At 40.9% G+C, this 25,879-nt stretch overlaps 1 protein-coding gene across 1 annotated transcript in view; it reads right to left on the reverse strand.

The window, feature by feature from the left end:
- VWA8 (von Willebrand factor A domain containing 8) overlaps nt 1–14,522 on the reverse strand; it is a 403,894-nt gene extending 389,372 nt beyond the window's left edge. Inside the window, exon 1 of the mRNA XM_036297783.1 lies at nt 14,250–14,522. Within this exon, the coding sequence (XP_036153676.1) occupies nt 14,250–14,409 (160 nt within the window). The 5' untranslated portion in view covers nt 14,410–14,522. The remainder of the gene's footprint in view (nt 1–14,249) is intronic.
- Nucleotides 14,523–25,879: the final 11,357 nt, after the last annotated feature.

A 25,879-nucleotide genomic window follows, 5' to 3' on the forward strand; every position in this document is an offset into this window, starting at 1 on the left:
TGCACTCGGGGGGGGAGGGGGGTCTCTCAGCCCGGCCTATGCCCTCTCACAGTCTGGGACCCCTCGGGACATAACGCCCTGCTGGCTTAGGCCTGCTCCCGGGTGGCAGAGGGCTGGCCCAATCCCTAGGTGCAGCCCCTGGTCGGGCTCAGAGCAGGGCTGATTGGGGAGTTGGGGCACCGCCCCCAGTCACACTCAAGGCAGGATCGATGGGCAGGTTGCGGCGCCACCCCCTGTCACGCACAGAGCAGGGCCAATCAGGGGGTTGGGGCGCTGTCCCTGTCACTCACAAAGCAAGGCCCATCAGGGGGGTTGGGGCTCCATACCCTGTCACGAACAGAGCAGGGTTGATCAGGGGGTTGGGGAGCTCCCCCCTGTCATGCACAGAGCAGGGTCGATCAGGGGGTTGGGGAGCTCCACCCTGTCACTCACAGAGCAGGGCCCATCAGGGGGTTGGGGAGCTCCCCCCGTCACGCACAGAGCAGGGCCGATCAGGGGGTTGGTGAGCTCCCCCTTGTCACTCACAGAGTAGGGCCGATAGGGGAGTTGGGGCACCGCCCCCTGTCACACACAGAGCAGGGCCCATCAGGGGGTTGGGGTGCCACACCCTGTCACACTCAGGGCAGGGCCGATGGGGAGGTTATGGCTCTACCCCGTCACACACAGAGCAGGGCCCTTAGGGGGGAGGAGTTGGGGTGCCGCACCCTGTCACACACAGAGCAGGGCTGATCAGGAGGTTGGGGCGCCGCACCCTGTCACACACAGAGCAGGGCCGATCAGGGGGTTGGGGCACCGCAGCCTGTCACACACAGAACCGCAGGGCAATCAGGGAGTTGGGGAGCTCCCCCCTATCAGGCACAGAGCAGGGCTGATCAGGGGGTTGGGGTGCCTTCCCCTGTCACGAACAGAGCAGGGTGGATAGGGAGGTTGTGGCCCCGCCCCGTCACACACAGAGCTGCAGGACGATCAGACGTTTGGGCGCTGCCCCCTGTCACGCTGATCCCGGTGCTGGGAGGCATATTACCCTTTTACTATATAGGATAGAGGCCTGGTGCACGGGTGGGGGCCGGCTGGTTTGCCCTGAAGGGTGTCCTGGATCAGGGTGGGGGTCCCCACTGGGGTGCCTGGCCAGCCTGGATGAGGGGATGATGGCTGTTTGCAGCTGGTCACACACTCTTCAGGGTGGGGGTCCCCACTGGGATGCCTGGCCAGTCTGGGTGAGGGGCTGAGGGCTGTTTTCAGGCTGGCGGGTGACTGAAGCTCCCAACCGCTCCTTTTTTTCTTTTTTTTTTATTCTGGGCCAGCTTTAGCTCTGAGGCTCCAGCTCTTAGGCCTCCGCTGCTGAAAGCAGGTTTCTGGCCTTTGTTTACCTTCTGTATTTGAAACAATGTTGCGATCCTGCTGGCTGAAGCCTGGCGACTAAAGCAGGTTTCTGGGGTTTTGTTTAGCTTCTATATTTGTAACATGGTTGCTTAGAGTTGCAGCTCAGAGGCCGGCAGCGGCAGGCAGGGAACGTTGGAGTCCTCTGTCACTGAAGCAAGCAAGCCCCATGTTCGCTTCCAGCTGCCTGGCTGCCGTCCGCCATCTTGGCTGGCAGTTAATTTGCATATCGCCCTGATTAGCCAATGGGACGGGTAGGGGTCGTATGCTAATTACCATGTTTCTCTTTTATTAGATAGGATAGATCAGCCGTGGTCAAACTACGGCCCGCGGGCCGGATCCGGCCCGTTTGAGAGCGCCGAATCCTAACCACTAGACCACCAGGGAGGTAGGCCCGTTTGAAATGAATAAAACTAAAAAAAAAAAAAAAAAGACCGCACCCTTTTATGTAATGATGTTTACTTTGAATTTATATTAGTTCACACAAACACTCCATCCATGCTTTTGTTCTGGCCCTCCGGTCCAGTTTAAGAACCTGTTGTGGCCCTCGAGTCAAAAAGTTTGCCCACCCCTGGGATAGATGAATGGGTTATTAATGAGATCAAGAAAGAAATAAAAAACTTCCAGGAAACAAATGAAAAAGAACACACAACAACCCAAGATCTCTGAGACACAGCAAAAGTAGTCCTGAGAGGGAAGTTCATAGCACTACAGGCATACCTAGGAAAACAAGAAAAATCAGCAATAAATTATTTAACCCTACAACTTAAAGATCTAGAAAGAGAACAACAAGAAAATCCTAGAGTAAGTAGAAGAAAGGACATAAAGATTAGAGCAAAAATAAATAACATAGAGACTAAAAAAACAATACAAAAAAAAGTCAATGAAACCAAGCACTGGTTCTTTGAAAGGATAAACAAAATTGATAAACCATTAGCCAGATTCATCAAGAAACAACGAGAGAGGACACAAATAAATAAAATCAGACACAAAAGTGGACAAGTAACCACTGACATCACAGAAAAACCAAGGATCGTAAGAAAATACTATGAACAACTATATGCCAACAAGCTGGACAATGTGGATGAAATAGACAAATTCCTAGAAAAATACAACCTCCCAAAACTGAAGGAGGAAGAATAAAAAAAAAAAAACTGAATAGGCCAATAACAACCGATGAAATAGAATAAGTAATAAAAAAAACTCCCACCAAACAAAAGACCAAGTCCAGATGGTTTCACAGGGGTTTTTTTCCAAATATTCAAGGAAGAACTAACACCTATACTCCTCAAACTATTTCAGAAAATCCAAGAGAAAGGAACACTTCCAAAATCTTTTTATGAGGCCAGCATTATCTTAATTCCAAAACCAGATAAAGACTCTACAAAGAAAGAGAATTCAGGCCAATATCCAGGATGAACATATATGCTAAAATCCTCAACAAAATATTAGCAAATTGCAACTAGCAATATATTAAAAAGATCATACACCATAATCAAGTAGGATTTATTCCAGCAATGCAAGGCTGGTACAATATTCGCAAATCAATAAACATGATACATCACATAAACAAACTGAAAGACAAAAATCACATGATCAGAACAATTGACACAGAGAAAGCATTTGAAAAAATCCAACATCCATTTTTGATGAAAACTCTCAGCAAAGGTGGAATAGAGGGAGCATATCTCAATATGATAAAGGCCACATATGACATACCTACAGCCAACATCATACTCAATGGGCAAAAATTAAAACCATTTCCCCTAAGAACAGGAACAACACAGGGATGCCCACTTCACCACTACTGTTTAACATAGTGCTGAAAAGTGATCAGAAAAGAAGAAGAAACAAAAGGCATCCAAATTGGAAAAGAAGTAAAACTGTCATTATTTGCAGATGACATGACATTGTACATAGAAAACCCTAAAGACCCCATCAAAAAACTACTAGACTTAATAAATGAATTCAGCAATGTAGCAGGATACAAAATTAACACCCAGAAATCTATGGCTTTGGTATACACCAATAATGAACTCACAGAAAGAGAAACTAAAAAAAACAAACCCATATACCATTGCAACAAAAAAATTAAGATACCTAGGAATAAACTTAACTAAGGAGATAAAAGACCTATACTCGGAAAACTACAGGAGGTAGAAAAAAAGAGATAGAGGAAGACAAACAAATGGAAGAACATACCATGTTCATGGACTGGTAGAATCAACATCATTAAAATGTCCATACTACCCAAAGCAAGCTATAGATTTAATGCAATCCCCATTAATATATCAACGGTATATTTCACAGACCTAGAATAAACTCTCCAAAAATTCATCTGGAATAAAAAAAGACCCCGAATAGCTGCAGCAATCCTGAGAAAAAAGAACAAAGTTGGAGAGATCACAATACCAGATATCACGCTATATTAAAAAGCCACTGTTCTCAAAACTGCCTGGTATTGGCACAAGAACAGACATATAGACCAATGGAGCAGAACAGAGAACCCAGAAATCAACCCAAGCCATTATGCTCGATTAATATTTGACAGAGACAAGATAGTCTCTTCAATAAATGGTGCTGGGAAAATTGGACCGATGCCTGAAAAAAAAATGAAACTAGACCACCAACTTACACCATACACAAAAACAAACTCAAAATGGATAAAGAACTTAAATGGGAAACCATAAAAATCTTAGAAGAATCCATAGGCAGCAAAATATCAGACATGTGTTGTAGAAATATCTTCACCGGTACAGTTCGTAGGGCAATGGAAACTAAGGAGAAAATAAACAAATGGGATTCCATCAAAATAAAAACCTTCTGTACAGCAAAAGAAACCATCATCAAAACAAGAAAGTCCACTGCATGGAAGAAATATTTGCCAATGTCATCTCTGATAAGCGTTTAATCTCCAAAACTTATAGGGAACTCACATAACTTTAAAAAAGGAAGATAAACAATCCAATGAAAAAACGGGCAAAGGACCTAAATAGACACTTTTCGAAAGTGGACATACAGAAGGCCCAGAGACATATGAAAACATGCTCAAAGTCACTAATCATCCGAGAGATACAAATCAAAATGACAATGAGGTACCATCTCACTCACACCTGTTAGAATGACTATTATCAAAAAATCAACAAACAACAAGTGCTGGAGACATTGCAGAGAAAAAGGAACCCTAGTGCACTGCTGGTGGGAATGCAGACTGGTACAGTCACTATGGAAAACAGTATGGCATTTTCTCAAAAAAATTAAAAATGGAACTTCCATTTGACCCAGTAATCCCACTTCTAGGAATATATCCCACGAAATCAGGAACACGAATCAGAAAGGATATATGCACCCCTATGTTCATAGCAGCACAATTTACAATAGCGAAGATTTGGAAACAGCCTAAGTGCCCATCAGCAGATGAATGGATTAATAGACTGTGGTACATCTACACAATGGAATACTATGCTGCTATCAAAAAGAAGGAACTTTTACCATTTTTAACAGCATGGATGAAATTGGAGAGCATTATGCTAAGCGAAATAAGCCAGTCGGAGAAAGATAAATATCACATGATCTCACTGATATGTGGAATATAATGAACAACATACACTGATGAACAAAAATAGAGCCAGAGTAAAAAACTATTTTAGAATATAATAGAAGTAATCCAGTTATTTGCAGATTTTTAATATTTCCTACAACTTTTGTGATGTCATACTATGTTAGTATAGTTTTGGTAATATTATTATACTTAAAATCCTTTTTTTTCTTGAAATATTAATGTTTATTGCATTTAATATTATATTTAAGATTGTTTTTCTTAAATAATTGGTGTTTATTGCATGTAACATTATATTTAAAATCGTTTCTCTTGAGATATTAAGGTTTATTGCATGTAACATTATTATATTAAGATCGTTTTTCTTGAAATATTAAAAAAATAAAATATATAAACAGACATAAAAAATAATAATAAACAAAAATTTTGTAACTTAATTTTTACAATATTGTTATACATAATCCTATAAAATAAAGAGCTAATATGCAAATGGACATCACACCCTCACGCCATCACACCATAATGGCTCAGACACTCAACACTTGGGAGAGAGGAATGGGGACCAGCCAGGCTGTGGCCCAGGAGAGGGACAAGCTGCCCACCCCACAGTCCCGGGTGCCAGTGGCTGCGCCTGCACCCGGGTCCGAGAGAGGGACAAGCCGCCCACTCCGCAGTCCTGGGCGCCAGCAGCTGGGGCTGCGCCTGCGGCCCAGGAGAGGGACAATCTGCCCGTCCCACAGTCCTGGGAGCCAGCAGCTGCACCTGCGGCCTGGGAGAGGGACAAGCTGGCTGCCTCGCAGTCCCAGGCGCTAGCGCCTGTGGCCGTGGCCCAGGAGACAGACAAGCTGCGCGCCCCATGGTCCTGGGCACCTGTGGCTGCAGCCCAGGCAAAGCCGCCCGCCCACAGTCCCCTGAGGCTGTGGCCATCCCAGGTGAAGCCGGCCCAGGTCCTGCGTGCCTGCGGCCGGCCAGAGGGAGGAAAGCCTGGGTCTGGGTGCCTGCAACCAGCCCGAGGAAGGAATCCTGGGTCGCAAGTGCAGGGTGAGGCAGAGGTGGTTAGGCGTGATCAGGCCAGCAGGGGAGCAGTTAGGAGCGATCAGGCTGGTAGGGGAGCAGTTAGGGGCGATCAGGCAGGCAGGCAGAGGGGTTAGGGGCAATCAGCAGGGAGACAGGTGAGTGGTTAGGAGCCAGCAGTCCTGGATTGCGAGAGGCAGTCGGACATCCCCCGAGGGGTCTCAAGATTGGAGAGGGTGCAGGCTGGCCTGAGAGACCCCCCCGCCCATGCACGAATTTCATGCACCGGGCCTCTAGTTATTATTAACAATCTACAACGTTCGCTAATGACTGATTACTATAATCGTGTTGCATTCATTTCCCTTATGTGTCCTACGCTCAGGCGCACCATTTCTCTCCACTAATACTAACAGCGAATATGTTAGCAGCTGATTGCCACGTCATTAGTCTTGGCCTGACTTGTTTGGTGTACACAACAGGAAATATTTTGCTTTCGGAGAACAAGAAAAATAGGTTCATTTCCGTTACGCTTACTAATTTGTGTAGTCATTCAGTGTCTAGTAAGTTAATGTGCAATTAGAAATACTAATTTTTATTAAAATGCTCTATTATTTTATGTTAACGATTACTCATTTACTTCAGCCCTTTGTATTCAGCATGTCTCTATCAAAATAAACCTATATTTCTATGAAAATTGAAGATTTTGGTTTTTTAGCGGCCCATATCAACTTAAACCTTGTTTATTTGGCTCATGTTAGCCTTTGAGTTTGACATGCTTGCTGTACAGTATACAAACTGTCACATAAACACTACTACCAATAATTAAATTATATATTTTACTCAGGCATGAAGCATATGTACTTGAGAATTAAAAACCCTGAAGAGAATCCAGCCCTGGCTGGCATATCTCAGTGGTTACAACGTCAGCCTGTGCACCAGAAGGTCTTGATTGATTTCAGTCAAGGGCACATACCTGGGCTGCAAGTCTGATCCCCGCCCCGGGTGTGGGTGCATGTGAGAGGCAACCCATCAATGTGTCTCTCTCATATCGATGTTTCTCTCTCTCTCTCTATCCCCCACAACACCACTCCCCTTCCACTCTCTCTAAAAAAAAATTCAATGGAAAAAATATCCTCACTCCTTGGGTGAAGACTTATTTAAAAAAAAAAAAAAAAAACCTGAAAAGAATCCAAAAGATAAAACCTTCCAAATGAAATTAAATTTAAGGCCACATTTAAAATAACAAGGCTTGATTTTATCACATACAATAATCCTAATTTAAGGGGATTTATCTAAAGGTTTATAGAAAAATTTCTATATATAAGATAATTAATAGTACCTTTTATGTAACACTTAATCTTAACCAAGCCCATTTAGACATTATTCACTTGATTTTTTTTTAATTAAATCTTTATTGTTCAGATTATTACATTTGTTCCTCTTTTTCCCCCCCCATAAGTCCCCTCCTCCCAGTTCCCGCCCCACCCTCCGCCCTCACTCCCCACCCACTGTCCTCATCCATAGGTGCACGATTTTTGTCCAGTCTCTTCCCGCATCTCCCACACCCCTTTCTCCCCCCAAGAATAGTCAGTCCATTCCCTTTCTATGTCCCTGATTCTATTATAATCACCAGTTCATTCTGTTCATCAGATTATGTATTCACTTGATTCTTAGATTCACTTGTTGATAGATGCATATTTGTTGTTCATAATTTGTATCTTTACCTTTTTCTTCCTCTTCCTCTTCTTAAAGGATACCTTTCAGCATTTCATATAATCCTGGTTTGGTGGTGATGAACTCCTTTAGCTTTTCCTTATCTGTGAAGCTCTTTATCTGACCTTCAATTCTGAATGAGAGCTTTGCTGGATAAAGTAATCTTGGTTGTAGGTTCTTGGCATTCATCACTTTGAATATTTCTTGCCATTCCCTTCTGGCCTGCAAAGTTTCTGTTGAGAAATCAGCTGACAGTCGTATGGGTATTCCCTTGTAGGTAACTGAGTTTCTTTCTCTTGCTGTTTTTAAGATTCTCTCTTTATCTTTTGCTCTTGGCATTTTAATGATGATGTGTCTTGGTGTGGTCCTCTTTGGATTCCTTTTGTTTGGGGTTCTCCATGCTTCTTGGACCTGTAAGTCCATTTCTTTCACCAGGTGGGGGAAGTTTTCTGTCATTATTTCTTCAAATAGGTTTTCAATATCTTGCTCTCTCTCATCTTCTGGCACCCCTATAATTCTGATGTTGGTACGCTTGAAGCTGTCCCAGAGGCTCCTTACACTATCCTCGCATTTTTGGATTCTTTTTTCATTTTGCTTTTCCGGTTGGGTGTTTTTTGCTTCCTCGCATTTCAAATCATTGACTTGATTCTTGCGCTCCTCTGGTCTGCTGTCAGGAGTCTGTATAATATTCGTTATTTCAGTCCGTGTATGCTTAATTTCTAGTTGGTTCCCCAATATAAGATCGAGGGTCTCATTAGTTTTCTTGTAGATCTCATTAAGTTTATCGGCGACTTCTAAACAGTTCTTGAGAGACCTTAAAAGTGTGGTTCTGAACTCTATATCTTCCATTGACAATTTTGTCCTGTTTCTTTGTCTCCGCATTTTGTTATGCTTCCTTGGTGCACCCCCTAGTGGTCTTTGTGCGCAGTCTTATAGTTAAACCTTGATTGTTGTAGCTAATACCAGGGAGGGTTTGACCTCCAGGCCAAGTGGCTGTCTATTCACTTGATTTTGAGGTAATTTTAATGAACAGCTATTTTGTTTTACATACCTGATATTCTTTCCTCTTTCTTTCTCTTTTTTTAAGTTTTTTAAAATTAATCTTCACCCAAGGAATTTTTTCCCCATTGATTTTTAGAGAGAGTGGAAGGGAGGGAGGAGGAGGAAGAGGAGGAGGAGGAAGGGGGGGGGAGGAGAGAAGATAGATGTGTAAGAGACAGATCAATCAGTTACTTCCTGAACACACCTGGACCCAGGCTGGGATCAGGCCTGCACACCCTTGACCGAAAACCGAACCTGGACCCATTTGGTCCTCAGGCTGGTGCTCTAACCACTTAGCAAAACCGGCCAGAGCTCTTTCCCCTTTCTTTTGACAGAATTCCTTCCTCCAGTGGAGAACCCATCCCATTTTGTTTGAGTAGAGTTTATACCACTCATCCCAACCTTTATTCCTAAACCTAAAACTCCAAAAGTAAGTACCCTACACAAGAACATTCCACCCTCAGGCCACTGTATTTTAGAGATGGGCACATGAACGTGGCCCATAAAAGTTCTCTCCAGGATTTTTGTCAGAGCTCACAGGAAAAAATGTTCTCTCTTCTTCTGACACTGTGAATTGTAAGGACAATGAAAGCCTTGCTCCGAAAGGCTATCACTGCTACCACTTGAAAAAAGCCTGCCAGACATTTAAACGAGCAGAACAAAAACGGTAGATCTAATAAATGGAGAATGGAAAGTAGGAAGACCATGGGGAAAGCAGAGAGAGCCCAAGCCCTAAAGCTATTTGAACAACCTGCATCTAGCCTGGCCTGAAGCCACTGGACCTCCCCACCTTTGTGAACCAATCAATGCATTTTTCTGTGCACATATCTGTCACTTAAAAGCAAATGATTGCTAGCTAAACATCCTAAATAATAAAAGCCTAATATGCTAAGTGTCTGGTTGTCCGGTCGGCCATTCAAGCAATCAAAGTGTAATATGCTAACAATATGCTAAGACCGCTCAACCACTTGCTATGACGTGCACTGACCACCAGGGGGCAGACACTCCTACTGGTAGGTTAGCTTGCTGCTGGAGTCCGGCCAATGACAACTGAGACGGGCCAGACACGCCCTGGAGCCCTCCCGTGGTCCCTCCCTGGCTGGTCAACCTCCTGCATCCCTCCCCGGCCCCAATAGTGTACAGGTGGTGTCCCTTGGCCTGGCCTGCTCCCTCTTGCAATCCAGGCTGAGGGACCTCCCCCGCCTCCCCCGAGTGAGTGTGCGAATTTCGTGCACTGGGCCTCTAGTTTTTTATAAGGTAAAGGTAGGCAAAGCAAATGTAACTATTCCTATTTTACAAAGAAGATAAATGCTCAATGAGCAATATAGGACATTTTGTCCCTGTGGATATTCTGAAAACAAACATTGTAAGCAGAATAATATTAACATTTATAAATTGCCATCAAGTAATTAGCTTTCAGAAAAAAATTAAGCCAAAAGATTCCATTGCCAATTTTTATACAGTACATTTTATTAAAGCATTATTTTAGAGTGAATAATTTTTTGTCCATATAGAATTTTACCAAGTATTTCATCTAAAACTCTGTTTTCCTTTGTGGCCATCAACATGGGTTGAATACCAAAACGATTTTATTCTTTCAATGTTTAATCAATAACAAATTTTTCAGTATATAGCACTGTCAGAATTTTATTGAATATTGTTTGTGCCTAATAATTCTTAAATTATTTTTATGATAGTTTTTATTTCATTTTTAGCTAACCCATGAGAAATCTGTATATTTTCCTCAGATATTTTAAAGTTGTTATAGTGTTAAGATCTTTACCAGTCTCAAAAACTCTTTTCTCAGTTATATATCTCAGATACATCTGTGGAAGCCCATCTAAAATGTGCTTTTAATGCTCTCAATCCACTCAAAATTATAAATTACAGAATATACATACTTTAGGATATTCAAAACTATCAAATGAGCTCACAATTCAGTGACTTGCAGCTCTGACAAACAAGTTGCTTTGGATCAGGGTTTCTCAACAGCAGCACTACTGACATACGGGGCAGGATAACTGTGAGCGCTGTCCTGTGCATTATAAAATGTTTAGCGGCATCCCTGGCCTTTACCCACTAACACCCTCTTTATCCTGGGTATGACAACTAGAAATGTCTTCAGATATTGCAGAATGTTCCCAGGGGTAGGGGAATCACCCGTGGTTGACTGTCACCTTTTTTTAAATACAAAACTTAGACTGAGAGAAAACCAAACATATCAGCAATTTTCAGATTAGTCTGCATGTTTCTAATATAGGTCTTCCCAACGATTTACTAAGTTATAATTGTTCTAGAATTGTATTGCTAAATTCTTTAATACGCAATAGGATCACAATGTTCTCAGGGTCAAACTAGCCTGCTGCAGGTTCAAAGTAGTTAATAATTTCCCAAAGTTAACCTAGTGCTAAGACCTGAGCCATAATATAGTTTTTCCTTTAATACCATATTTCTCAGTTGAAGCCCCAGTTCTGTATTTTCCAACCCCAAAATCATCAGTTCTATTTTACCCCAAGAATATAATCTTAAAAATCACAAAAATGCTTATAGTCAGATATTTATTGCACTTTTTATATATTTAAAAATAGACAACCTGAATATCCAAGAATGGAAAATTGGTATAAAAAATCATGTATAATAATATTTATCACTGTTAATATGTTTGTAATAGGCTAAGTGAGAATTATAAAACACACATGATCCCCAATTTAAAAAAAGAAATATGTATTTGTATAAAAAAATAAATATTATAAAATCTGATAGGATTAACACCAAAAAGTTGACAGTTATGAGTTTGTATAGGAGCATTATGTTTTAGGGTATTTGTCTGTATTTTTTGGTCTTCTACAATGAACATAGATTTCTTTTTTAAAAAGTAAATATTTTTATTAAAAAATTACTTCATACACAAAAATCATAAAGATAAAACAGTGAATTCCTATAATAGTAATGGTGTTAAAGGACAGCACTATATATGTCACGATGGATTTATAAAGTCACGTTTCCAAGTTTATCATTTGATTTTGATCTATAGTACATCTGAACGTATTCAGCATCAGAGTCCTACTGAAACAACTTGCTAGGCTCCATCTGTGAAAACACTACAATAATTTGTATTGAAAACTCTTTGTAGTAGCTAACCTCCTTCTTAACCTCTTTGTTCCTAAAACCAAAATACAATACTACTATGAAGTAAAGAAATACAAAGAATTTAAAAATTATGGATACTAAGACTATCTGATAGGCAGGTATAAAAAACTTTGGGCTTGGGGATTTTTTTTTTTCCTTAACATAAATGACACCCTCTTCCTTCTGCTCACCAGGCTTTGTAAAGCTCCTATCTTGAAAGCCAACAAGGCAAGTCCAGCCTCTCCAGCTCCTTCTCTGTATGAACTTTAACATAGTAAGTCACTGAATGCTTATGAGATACAAAGTGTTGATAAGTAAGACAGGCATACAGTACAGACAAAATAAGAACAGCATATAACTTGCATTTATTGTTTTATGTACCTTGTTGCTCTTTTTCCAAACTACATATTAGAAAGCAGAGTCAATTCTATGCAGAGAGGAGGTAAGAATTACTGTTCACATTGTGAGTGCTCCTGAGAGCATTTTCCAACCTGAATTGCAGTGCATTAAGGCACACTGCTTTGTGTGGTGTTACATTTTCCTATGTATGACTTCTGATTTAAAAATGGGACACTCCAACCCTGATGGCCATCATCATGGCCCAAGGTAGCCAAGAGTTTGCCTCCTGTTTACCTGGGTCAGAGCTGTCCTTACTTGAGTCCAGATTTCTAGTGAGTTCCCAGCTGCATTTATCCATAGTCCTCATATCTAGTCCTCATGGATATTCCAGAGTCAAAGACTGAATTTAAGTTAATATGTTGTCTGTAATGTGTCCATGTCTCTCACATTTGAAGCAAAGCTTATACATTGATTTGCAGACATAACACAAATTTTGAGGACATTTACAAGTAATCACCAATACCTATATAAATACAGACTGTAAAAATTCACACCCACATGGATTTCTAACGTTTTTATAACCAACATGAATTATTCTATACAAAGAACATTTTTTTCTTTTTTAGAAAGTTCACATGAATTAACTCGGTTCTGTCTGCATACCCAGATACTTCTGATAGTTCTCAACCTACAAGGAACTGGTTCAGTTTTTCTAAAGCCCAGGAAACAGAATAACTCTCAAACAAGAACTCTCAAACAGAATAGCTCTCAAGCTTAAAATACGTATACTAAGAATAATAAAGAAGCTTACTTTATTGAATATTAATATGTGCCAAGGATTCTATTAACTAATTAAATCCTCACAACAAACCTATCAGATATACTCTCCTTATCCTCATTTTATAATTAAGAAAACTGGATCACAAAATTATGTAACCTACCTCAAATCTCCATATCTAAACAGTGCAGAAATGGACTGCAACCCACACTAACTCCAAACCCAAGTTGCAGATTATGCTACACTCCTACCCTTGACCTTTGCCTTCTAAGACAAAGGAGCAACAAACAAACAAAAACTCAAGGGATAAAAAAAAAAAAAAAAGGAATAAACAAATACTCCAGAAGTCATAATAATTGATAAGGGGCGAAAAAAAATTTTCGTTCAGTGAATGAATGAATGAATGAAATTATGGGACTTAACCGCCCTCATTTCCTGGCAAGAATTATTTGGAGCTCGGAAAACTAGGAAAGCAAGAGGAACAATAAAACCTACAATTTCATAGTGGAAACCTCCATTATTCTGAACCACAATAACTGACAAAACCTTGCCTAGAATCACTTTCCAATCAAGAGCAGTAACAATATACATACTTGCCTTCCTTTAACCAGAACAAATGCTCTAACTTCAACACGCGAGAGATCCCTAAAACAAGTTCAGATGGACCCCCACACACACAAAAAAAAAAAAATGCTGAGCTTAGAAATCAGAGCGTGCGAGTCCAGTGCAGTCCCCAGTTAGCTGTGTGATCTCCGGCAACCCACTGTTCCCTGTCTCAGTGACCTCAATTGCCGCGTGGGGGCGGGGGGGGGGGTGGTGGTAACTAGAGTTGTAATGTTCAGCTCTAAGAGAAGGTGAACCTGTGAGAAAGGAAACTCCTGCAAAACTAGGGAAGGCTCATGGATACATTTAAAACACCGCGAACGACGGTCTTTAGCGACAATGTCCCACCAGCCCTGGCTGGAACATGGGACAAATCGGCTTCCAGGCCCTTGAGATCGGAGAGCAAGGTCAAGTTTGGCTTTCAACCACCTCGGAGGGCTGCTGCTTTAACCTCTGCGTGAACTGCGATCAAGTCATCAAGCCGGAATCGGGGTGGGGGTGGGGGGAGCGGGGCGAAAGCAGCAGTGCGGGGGAGAAAGCACTGTTCCAAGGCGTCCAAACCCTAGTGCAGACCCTCGGGCTCCTGCACGAGGCCAGGAGCGAGCCGCCTCCCCGCGCACACAGCAGTGAGCGCCGCGCTCCCTCCCGGCCGCGTGCAGGGCGAGGCGGGGGCGCGCGGGGCGCCCGGGTTACCTGTGTCGGCCCCCGCCCCGGCGTGCAGCAGTCTGACCTCCGGACGCCCGTCGCCGCCCGGCCGGCCGCGCACCACCTGCCGCAGGAGCAGCCGCACGCGCCGAGCGGCCGCGCCGCCGGGGCTGCCGGGCGTCCCGAGCAGCAGGAGCCGGGACTGCATGGGGCCGGGGTGTCGCCGGCGAAGGTTTGGGGCTCCGGGCGAACCGCGTCCCGAGCGGCAGCGTGGGCCGGCGCGGCAGTGGGACAGGAAGCTCACCGCGCCGAGTCCGCCGGAAACTCCTTCCCCCGGCGCCCCGGGCTCTCCGGGCTCCGGCCCGGGCCGCGGGGGCGGGGAAGCCGCCAGGCCGCCGGGAGGGACCGCGGAGCCGCGCGGGGAGCCTGGGCCGGGCCGGCCGCCCTGGGCTGCGGGCCCTCGACTCCCGCGCCTCGCCTCGCCGTCACCCGTGCGCCTGGCTTCACCGGCCTCCTTCCCCCTCCCCGCGATGCCCCGCGACCCCGTGGCGCCCGGAGTGCAGGGGATGCGGCGGGTTAGGGCATGTGCCGGTGGGACTCTTCACAGGTTCCTACTAGGTCTTCGTTTGTTGGTTAATAGCCTGGTCTTACCGCGCACTTTCCCCGCGCGCGCTTCAGATCCTTCCCGGATGCCGAGTGTATATGCACAAAGCAAGTTAATCCTCATATATATAATTACAGTGCATCTCCAAAATGTCAGGAGTGAATTGATCAAGGCAAAATGTTCAAATCAAGTTCTACAAAACAAAGGCCGAGCCCTAGCGGGTTGCTCAGTGGATAGAGCGTGGGCCCATAGACTGAAGGGTCCCAGGTTCCATTCCCTTTGAGGACACATTCCTCGGTTGCAGGCTGGATCCCTGCAACCAATCTATGTGTCTCTCACACATTGATGTTTCTCTCTCTCTCTCTCTCTCTCTCTCTCTCTCTCTCTCTCTCTTCCTCTCCCTTCCACTCTCTCTAAGAATCAATGGAAAAAATATCCTCAGGTATTAACAACAGCAAAAAATAATAAAAAGACAGAGGCTTCACTTTTAGCTAAAGGACTGGTTAATTCTAGAGTTGTAATAATAAAGGTAAACATTTTGTAGTGCATTGCAGCATGGTTTTACACATGTTCTCTTATAATCTTCACAACTCTGAGAGTGCTAGGGAAAATGACATAAATGCAAGATGTAACAGTTTATGAAATGCTTAACTACTTTTTGAGTACCTATGTTTGGGATATTTTGCTTCAAGATGCTCTGAAGTGGAGCACTCCACCTGGGAGAGGTCAGTGAGGTTTCACAGAGAAGGTAATGTTTGAAATGATTTTTGACGGAAATGAACGAATGTTTCAGGCTGAGAAAAGGGCAAATTATATCTGGCAGAGGGAAGAGCATATACAAAGATACAGAGAACTGAAAATACATGACAAAACTGAGAATCAGGGAGGATGCACTGTGTCTGGAGTTCAAGTACAGAAAGCAGTTTGTAGAGATAAGCCTGGAAAGAAAAATTGGAACCATGTTGTTTGCAAGGGATAAGAGTTTGCACATTAACCTCCAGGAAATGGGAAAATGGAGATGATTTTTTAGAATGACAAATCTGCAATATGAAGGAGAAATTTGAGCCAGAAATAAAGGTGGCACCAGAACTTTACTTTGAATACTATTTTGGATTTGGATAAACAAAGATTAGGAGTATAGAGCATCAATACAGGCTTAAATGCCTGACACGCATGGTTAGTTTAACAACAGTGAGACTAGCAAGGTAAGAGGGCGTAATCTTTGGAAAGTAGGAGAAGGTATTGTCAGAGATGGAGGAAAAGATTGAAGTGAAGAGTAGAGTGAAGACTCTTGACTGGCTGAAAGAAGTTGAACTTCAACTTATAGGCAAGTTGGCTAACCTCCAGGCATTTTGATCATTTTTAAGGCAGTGACATGAACTATGCATTAATTTTACTGCCACATAGTTCTAGCTATGTGGCAGCAAAAATAGTCTCTTGCTCAAAACAGTGAGATTCTGTTGGTGAATGGGAAGGAATGGACCTTAGCAATGTATGAAAGATGAACTGGAGGTATTTGGTTTTAAGAGATATCTATCATGCCTGGCCAGTGTTGCTCAGTGGTTGAGCATGGACCCTTGAACCAGAAGGTCATGGTTCAATTCCCGTTCAGGGCACACACCTGAGTTTCAGGCTGGATCCCGAGTAGGGGGCATGCAGGAGTCCGCTGATCTATGACTCATCGTTGATGTTTCTATCTCCTCCCTTCCTCTCTCTGAAATCAATAAAAACCTATTTTTTAAAAAAGAGAGAGCTCCATCACAACCTCAACATAACTTCTCTCAAATTCTCACTAGAATAATTATATAATTTTTTAAATCACACTACCAAAAACCGGTATTGACTGTTAAGCTTCTTCTGGAGTCTGAGAGGAATATTGTTTACCTACCACACTAATGTAACTGGATGGAAGTGCAATTAATCCATCAGTGCTATGTCCAATTACAAGAAGGTAGATGCTTCAACCCTCCTTACTGTCCACCCTACTGAGAAATCACAGGTCCATACCAGTGGTTCCCAGACTTCACTGTGCAGCCTGATCATCTGGAGAAGTTAAAATGTAGATTCACAGGTTTTACTCCCACCCCCACCCTGAGATTCTCATTCAAGGGGTCTGAAAGGGCCCAAGAAAAATGCCTTTTAAGGTTTACCTATAGGAGATCAACTATATGCCACACATTTTAGTCACGAAGCTAGAGAACAGTTCTCTCTTTTGTTCTGTTTTCCTGCTAAGGTTGTCCCGTCTCTTCATCCTCTTCAGCACTTTTTGTAAAACAATTTGTAAGCACCCTCTCCTTATTACAAGCAATAAAATAAAATTGATCAGGGAATGGGAGAAAATAGGAAAGAAGAAAAGAGGGCCCCTTTATATCATAAAACATTTTTAGAGGAGACCATGGGCAGAAAAACAGCCCAGAGAAAACTTGGAACTGTAGTTCTTCCTGAATTCCATTTATCCAGAGTATGGAAAAGTCATGTATGTGATAGGATATGAAAATATCCCATCTATTTTATTATGTGGGTTCATCCCAGAGGAACCACAAGAGCTAAAGCCTGCTAGATCTGAAGATCTGTGAAGGGAATTGAAGCACCGAAGTGGATAGAAAAGAGAGTGAAAACCAATTTGTCCAGTCTGTCTGCTGGCAAACAGGTCAGCATAGATCATTTTATATTCAAGAATGGGTAATAAGGGGAAAATGTAAACTATTTTTAAAATACTGTGGAACAAAAAATAGAATAACATGCTGTCAATTCAGACGGTATGTAAAATGCTGGAAAAATTTTTACAATGATTAGGAGGGGGGATGTTGCTTGCTAATTTTAAGAAGGATACAAGAATAGATAGCCTTCATAAAATAAGAATAATCAAGAATCTTACCAGTTGAAGAAGGGAAGATGGGATGAAGAGAGGGACACAGAGAGAGGATATATACGTGCAGACACTCTCCAAAGGCAAAACACCTAATGCTGGATAAAATATTTTTAAATACCATCTTAAATGAATTTTTAACCTTATATAAAAGTAAGGAAAGTTCTCTAAAGCCAAGAATGAAGCTGGAAGAAGAGACTGGGAAGGAAAGGAATAATTGAAAGTGCTGAGGGCCTTGGAGACATCAACTTCTATCTCTGATGCCTACAGCACCAACAGGAAGGAAGGCGGTCAAAGACCCCAGCATATAAGATCTGGAAACAGCCTAAGTGCCCATCAGTAGATGAATGGATTAGAAAATTGTGGTACATCTACACGATGGAATACTATGCTGCTCTAAAAAGGAAGGAACTCTTACCATTTGCAACGTCATGGATGGAACTGGAGAGCATTATGCTAAGTGAAATAAGCCAGTCAATGAAGGAAAAATACCACATGATCTCACTCATTCATGGATAATAGAGACCATTATAAACTTTTGAACAATAATAGATACAGAGGCAGAGCTGCCTCAAACAGATTGTCAAACTGCAGCAGGAAGGCCGGGGAGGGTTGCGGGGCAGGAGGTAGGGGGGTAAGAGATCAACTAAAGGACTTGTATGCATGCATAGAAGCATAACCAGTGGACATAAGACATTGGGAGATAGGGGAGGCTAGGGGACTGTCTAGGGCGGGGGGATAAAATGGACACATATGTAATACCCTTTGTAATACTTTAAGCAATAAAAAAAAAAAGAAAAGAAAAGAAAACAAAATACCTTAAAGAATGTCAACAACTTGATTTAATAATAAATTCTCAATTATTTTAATAAATAATTGCATTGTAACTATTTAAAAAAAAAAAAAAAAAGACCCCAGCATAAAGCCAGGACTGGCAAAGGGCTATGCAGTTAGCTAAATGGTTGACTAGGAAAAAAAAAATTTGCAGAGGTATCAGCAAGAAATAATGTCTGTCTGTTTGATTCTAGGTAGAATTTTTTTCCCTTCTTAGAATTTGTGCCTTCTACTTGAAACTCAGATGGGTTTGAGGCATGAATATACAGTATTTGCTTGTTATTAAAAATATATGTCAATTTTAACTTAAAATGGAATTAGTAAATATATAGGATATTTAAATAGTGCCATTAATAAGCTTTATTTGATGAACACCAAAAAATCAGCAACAATCAGTTGGAGAGTGTACATTATTTGCAAGAACAAATAGAACATTAGAAATGGGTTATATTAAATACATAAAGCAAGTTTCAACAAAAATCAAAGAATAGATAACACAATTTCTGATATTAATATAATTAAATAAGAAATAAATTTATGTCAATTTTTAATAAATATGCTTTGATATACTCATGGATCAAAAAATAAAATTAAGAAACACTAGGAACTGAACAATAATGAAAATGTCTCCTATTAAATCCTGTATGTGGAGCTAAAGCCATTCTGTGCTTAGAGGCTGAAAATTAATGGGAAAATTATTCAACTTAAGTATAAAAAAAGAATAATAGATTAAATCTAAAGAAAGTTGAAAGAAGGAATAATAAATATATTAAAATTATTTAAAGATATAAAAATAAAAAAGAATCAACAAAGACAAAAGTTCGTTGTGTGTGAAGACTGTTTTTATAGCAGAAGTAAAATATCAATAGTAAATGAATATCAAGACATTAACAAGACTGTTGATGACTGCCCTAGCTGGTTTGGCTCAGTAGATAGTGCGTTGGCCTGCAGACTGAAGGGTCCTGGGTTCGATTCCAGTCAAGGGCACACTGGGCCATGCAGGAGGCAGCCAATCAATGATTCTCTCTTATCATTGATGTTTCTACCTCTCTCTCCCTCTCCCTTCCTCTATAAAATCAATAAAAATATATTTTTAAAAAAAGACTGTTGATGACTGACATTACGCCCACTGATACCAGATTCCATAACACAAACTATGGATAATGAGGTTGGTAAATAACACAAGGACAATTACACTGTTGTATTTGATTATTGTCATCACAGCTAACTTTGGAATGATTAATAGGTAAGATTATTAGTTGGCTTTTTAAAACTTCCAAATTTTTAAAAATTGTGGCAAAATGCATGTCACATAGAATTTATTATCTTAAGTGTACATTAATGCATTGATGTACATTACAACCATCCAGCCACAGAACTCTTTTCATCTTGGCAAACTGAAACTCTGTGCCCATTAAGCACTAACTCTACTTTCTCCCTCCTCCTGGCCTCTGCCAACCATAATTCTACTTTCTGCCTCGATAATTTCACTACCTCAGGTACTTCATATGTATTACTCAGGGTTCTCCAGAGGAACAGAACTAGGAATAGACTAGATAGATAGATAGATAGATAGATAGATAGATAGATAGATAGTTGATGGATGGGATGGATGGATAGACAGATAGATAGACAGACATAGAGACAGATATATAGAAAGAGAGTTACTATAAGGAATTAGCTCACGGTGATGGAGGCTGATCTGCAGTCCGTAAGTAGAGATCAGGAGAGCTGCTGGTGTTGTGCCAGTCTGAGAGTTGGCAGCTTGCAACCAGGAAGAGCTGATGTGTTATTTTGAGTCCAAAGGCAGGAAAAGGCCAATGTCTCAGTTCAAAGAGTCAGGCAGGAGAAATTCCCTCTTACAGGAGGGTCAGCCTTTTTGTTCTATTCAGGCCTTCAACAGATTGGCTGAAGGCCACTCAAATTAGGGAGGGCAATCTACTCAATCTGCCATTTCGCATGTTAATCTTACTCAAAAACAGCCTTGCTGACACACCCAGAATGTTTGACCAAATAACTGAGCATCCCCTGGCACAGCCAAGTTAACACATAAAATTAACCATTACATCCAATAAGTGGAATCATACAGTATTTGTCCTTTCGTGACTGTCTTATTTCATATTGCATGATGTCCTCAAGGCCCCTCCATGTTGTAGCATGTGTCAGAATTTCCTGCCCTTTTAAGGCTGAAAAATATCCCTTTCTATGTATACAACACATTTTGTGTATCCATTTGTCCCTCAGTGGACACTTGGGTTGCTTCCAACTTTTGGCTATTGTAAATAAAGCTCCCATGAACATGGGTTTACAAATATATCTTCTAGGCCCTGCTTTCAATTCTTTTGAGAATATACCCAGAGTGGAATTTCTGAATTATGTGGCAATTCTACTTTAATTTGGGGGGAATATAATTTTTCTATTCCCACCATTAGTGTATAATGGTTTTAATTTCTCCACATCCTCAACAGCACTTGTTATTTTCTGTTTGTTTGTTTGTTTGTTTGTTTGTTTTGACAGCAGCCTTCATAATGGGTATGAGGTTGTTATCAGTGTCCTTACAGTTAAATTTCAGTCACTTTCTGTCCATTTTTGTCACTTTTACTAGATTCCTTGGCATTAGCTCTTTAAGGCTAAGGTGTCAGAGATGATGCACCCAATACAGGAGCACCTAAATATATAAAAAAAAACTTCTAGAGGACTTTAACGGAGAGATTGACGATAATGTAGTTATAGTTGGGGGCTTTAACACCCCTCTGACTTCACTGGATAGATCTTCCAGACAAAAACTTATCAAGGAAAGAGAGACACTGGATAAAATGGATTTAATTGACATTAATAGAACAGTAGAGGCCCGGTGCAAGACATTTCTGCACTAGAGGGGGTATCTCAGCCCAGCCTGTGCCCTCTCACAGTCCGGGACCTCTTGGGGGATGTCTGTGGAGGGGTCCTTAGCACTGCCACGGAGGTGAGAGAAGCTCCCGCCACTGCCGATGTGCTCACCAGGCATGAGGCCAGCTTCTGGCTAAGTGGCACTCCCACTGTGAGAGCACACTGACCACTAGGGGCCAACTCCTATGTTGAGCATCTGCCCTCTGGTGGTCAGTGCGTGTCATAGCAACTGGTCATCCCGCCATTTGGTCGATTTGCATATTAGCCTTTTATTATGTAGGATATTGCCCCAATGCAGCAGAGTATACATTCTTCTCAAGTGCACATGGATCATTCACAAAGATTGACCACATGTTAGGACACAAAACAAGTTTCTACAAGTTCAAGAAGATTGAAATCATATCAAGCATCTTCTCAGATCACAGTGGAATGAAATTAGAAATCAACTACACTAAAAACACCCAAAAACATTCAAACAAAAGAGGCTAAAGAGCATGTTATTAAACAATGAATGGGTTACCAATGAGATCAAGAAAGAAATAAAAAACTTCCTGGAAACAAATGAAAATCAACACACAACAACCCCAAACCTCTGGGACACAACAAAAGCAGTCCTGAGAGGGAAAATCATAGCACTACAGGCATACCTCAAAAAACAAGAAAAATCAGCAATAAACTATTTAACCCTACAACTTAAAGAACTAGAAAGAGAACAACAAGAAAAGCCCAGAGTAAGTAGAAGGAAGGCTATAACAAAGATTAGAGCAAAAATAAATAACATAGACACTAAAAAAAAAAATACAAAAAAACAATGAAACCAAGAGCTGGTTCTTTGAAAGATAAACAAGATTGATAAAACATTAGCCAGACTCATCAAGAAACAAAGACAGAGGACACAAATAAATAAAATCAGAAACAAAAGTGCAGAAGTAACCACTGACACCACAGTAATACTAAGAATTGTAAGAAAATACTATGAACAACTATATGCCAACAAGCTGGACAATGTGGATGAAAAAGACAAATTCCTAGAAAAATATAATCTCCCAAAACTGAATCAGAAAACCTGAATAGGCCAATACTAACCAATGAAATAGAAGATGTAATCAAAAACTCCCACCAAACAAAGCCAAGGTCTGGACGGCTTCACAGGGGAGTTTTACCAAATATTCAAAGAAGAACTAACATCTATATTCCTCAAACTATTTCAGGAAATCCAAGAGGAAGGAACACCTCCAAACTCTTTTTATGAGGCCAACATTATCCTAATCCAAAGCCAGATAAAGATACTGCAAAGAAAGAGAATTACAGGCCAATATCTCTGATGAACATAGATGCTAAAATTCTCAACAAAATATTAGTAAATCATATCCGGCAATATATTAAAAAGATCATGCACCATGATCAAGTGGGATTTATTCCAGGGATGCAAGGCTGGTACAATATTCGAAAATCAAAAAACGTGATACATCACATAAACAAATTGAAAGACAAAAATCACATGATCATTTCAATAGACACAGAGAAAGCATTTGACAAAATCCAACATCCTTTCTTGATAAAAACTCTCAGCAAGGTGGGAATAGAAGGATCATATCTCAACATAATTAAAATCCACATATCACAAACCCACAGTCAACATCATACTCAGTGGGCAAAAACTAAAACAATTTCCCCTAAGAACAGGAACAAGACAGGGATGCCCACTCTCACCACTCCTGTTTGACATAGTACTGCAAGTATTAGCCATTGTGATCAGACAAGGAGAAGAAAAAAATGCATCCAAATTGGAAAAGAAGTAAAACTGTCCTTATTCACAGATGACAAGATATTGTACATAGAAAACCCTAAAGAAGCCATCAAAAAATTATTAGACTTAAAAAAAATTATTAGACTTAATCAATGAATTCAGCAATGTAGCAGGATACAAAATTAACGCCAAGAAATCTATGGCATTTCTATACATCAATAGTGAACTTACAAAAAGAGAGACTAAAAAAACAATCCCATTTACCAATGCACCAAAAAAAATTTAAAATACCTAGGAATAAACTTAACTAAGGAGGTAAAAGACCTGTATGCGGAAAACTACAAGACACTGAAAAAAGAGATAGAGGAAGACTTAAACAGATGGAAGAATATACTGTGTTCATGGATTGGTAGAATCAACATCATTAAAATGTCCACATTAGTCAAAGCAATCTATAGATTTAATGCACTCCCCATTAAAATACCAACAGCATATTTCACAGACCTAGGACGAACTCTCCAAAAGTTCATCTGGAATAAAACAAACAAACAAACAAACAAAAAAAACCCCGAATAGCTGCAGCAATCCTGAGAAAGAAGAACAAAGTAGGTGGGATCTCAATATCAGATATCAAGCTGTATTACAAAGCCACTGTTTTCAAAACTTCCTGGTACTGGCACAAGAACAGACATTTAGACCAATGGAACAGAACAGAGAACCCAGAAATCAACCTGCCGGGGTTCATGTCCCAGCATCAAGAAGGGTTCAAGAATCTGGAAAAGGCTGCACATAGATGACATAGAAATCCAGAGACTAATAAAGAGTCTGGAGACGAGATATAATTTTGAAAGGCATTGGGGGTCAGAGGAACTTCAGCTAAAGGAACTGAGGAGTCCCTCCTTGTCTTGGACCCTTGCTTTTATTAACACAATTTGTCCTAAGGCAAAGTGGAGATAATACACTTCAATGGGTAAGGTTTCAAAGGGTACAGAAGCATTGTCAGTTTGGAGAATTAGCCTACGGCTGTTCAGGTGTTTGGCCAGTAGGAGGCAATAACATATAGATTAAGATGCCCTTTAACTGTCTGGCAGCCACAATCAGTTTCCTATTCAGGTTTGGGGAAATGCCTTTAGCCATTTCCAAATGCAGGTGACTACATGCATGACTCAACCCTGTTGAGTCCCCAAGTCTCATCAACATTTTGATGAAACTCTTGAAATTATGACATGCTGGAATTGTTTCCCGGTATCAACCCAAGCCATTATGCTCAATTAATATTCGACAAAGGAGGCAAGAGCATACAATGGAGTCAAGACAGTCTCTTCAATAAATGGTGTTGAGAAAATTGGACAGATACATGCAAAAAAATGAAAATAGACCACCAACTTACACCATACACAAAAATAAACTCAGAATGGATAAAGGACATAAACATAAGATGGGAAACCATAAAAATCCATAAAAAGAATCCATAGGCAGCAAAATATCAGATATTTGTCATAGCAATATCTTTACCAATACAGCTCTTAAGGCATTGGAAACTAAGGAGGAAATAAACAAATGGGACTACATTAAAGTAAAAAGCTTCTGCACAGCAAAAGAAACCATCAACAAAACACCAAGAAAGCCCACTGCATGGGAGAACATATTTGCCAATGTTATCTCCAAAAAATCTCCAAAATTTATAGAGAACTCATACAACTTAACAAAAGGAAGATAAATAATCCAATCAAAAAAATGGGCAACGGATCTAAGTAGACACTTTTTGAAAGTGGACATACAGAAGGCCAAGCCACATATGAAAAAATGCTCAAAGTCACTAATCATCCAAGAGATACAAATCAAAACAACAATGAGGTACCATCTCACACCTGTAAGAGTGGCTATCATCAACAAATCAACAAATGACAAGTGCTTGCGAGGATATGGAGAAAAAGGAACCCTCGTACACTGCTGGTGGGAATACAGACTGGTGCAACCACTGTGGAAAACAGTATAGAGCAGCGGTTCTCAACCTGTGGGTTGTGACCCCTTTGGTGGTTGAAGGACCCTTTCACAGGGGTCACCTAAGACCATCCTGCATATCAGATACTTACATTATGATTCGTAACAGTAGCAACATTACAGTTATGAAGTAGCAACAAAAATAATTTTATGATTGGGTCACAACATGAGGAACTGTATTTAAAGGGCCAGAAGGTTGAGAACCACTGGTATAGAGTTTCCTCAAAAAATTAAAAATGGAACTCCCCTTTGACCCAGTAATCCCACTTCTAGGAATATTTCCAAAGAAATCAGAAACACCAATCGAAAAGGATATATACACCCCTATGTTCATAGCAGAACAATTTACAATAGCTAAGATTTGGAAACAGCCTAAGTGCCCATCAGCAGATGAGTGGATTAAAAACCAGTGATACATCTACACGATGGAATACTATGCTGGTGTAAAAAAAAAAAAAGGAACTCTTACCATTTGCAACAGCATGGATGGAACTGGAGAGCATTATGCTAAGTGAAATAAGCCAGTTGGAGACAGATAAATATCACATGATCTCACTCATTTGTGGAATATAATAGAAGTAATACTGTTCTTTGCAGATTTTTCATATTTCTTACAACTTTTGTGATATTATACTTTGTTAGTACAGTTTTGATAGTATTATATTTAAAATCGTTTTTTCTTGAAATACTAATGTTTATTGCATATAAATGGCTAATTATTTTGTATT

Source organism: Myotis myotis, unplaced genomic scaffold (assembly GCF_014108235.1).
Source record: "Myotis myotis isolate mMyoMyo1 unplaced genomic scaffold, mMyoMyo1.p scaffold_m19_p_3, whole genome shotgun sequence".
Lineage (NCBI taxonomy): Eukaryota > Metazoa > Chordata > Mammalia > Chiroptera > Vespertilionidae > Myotis > Myotis myotis.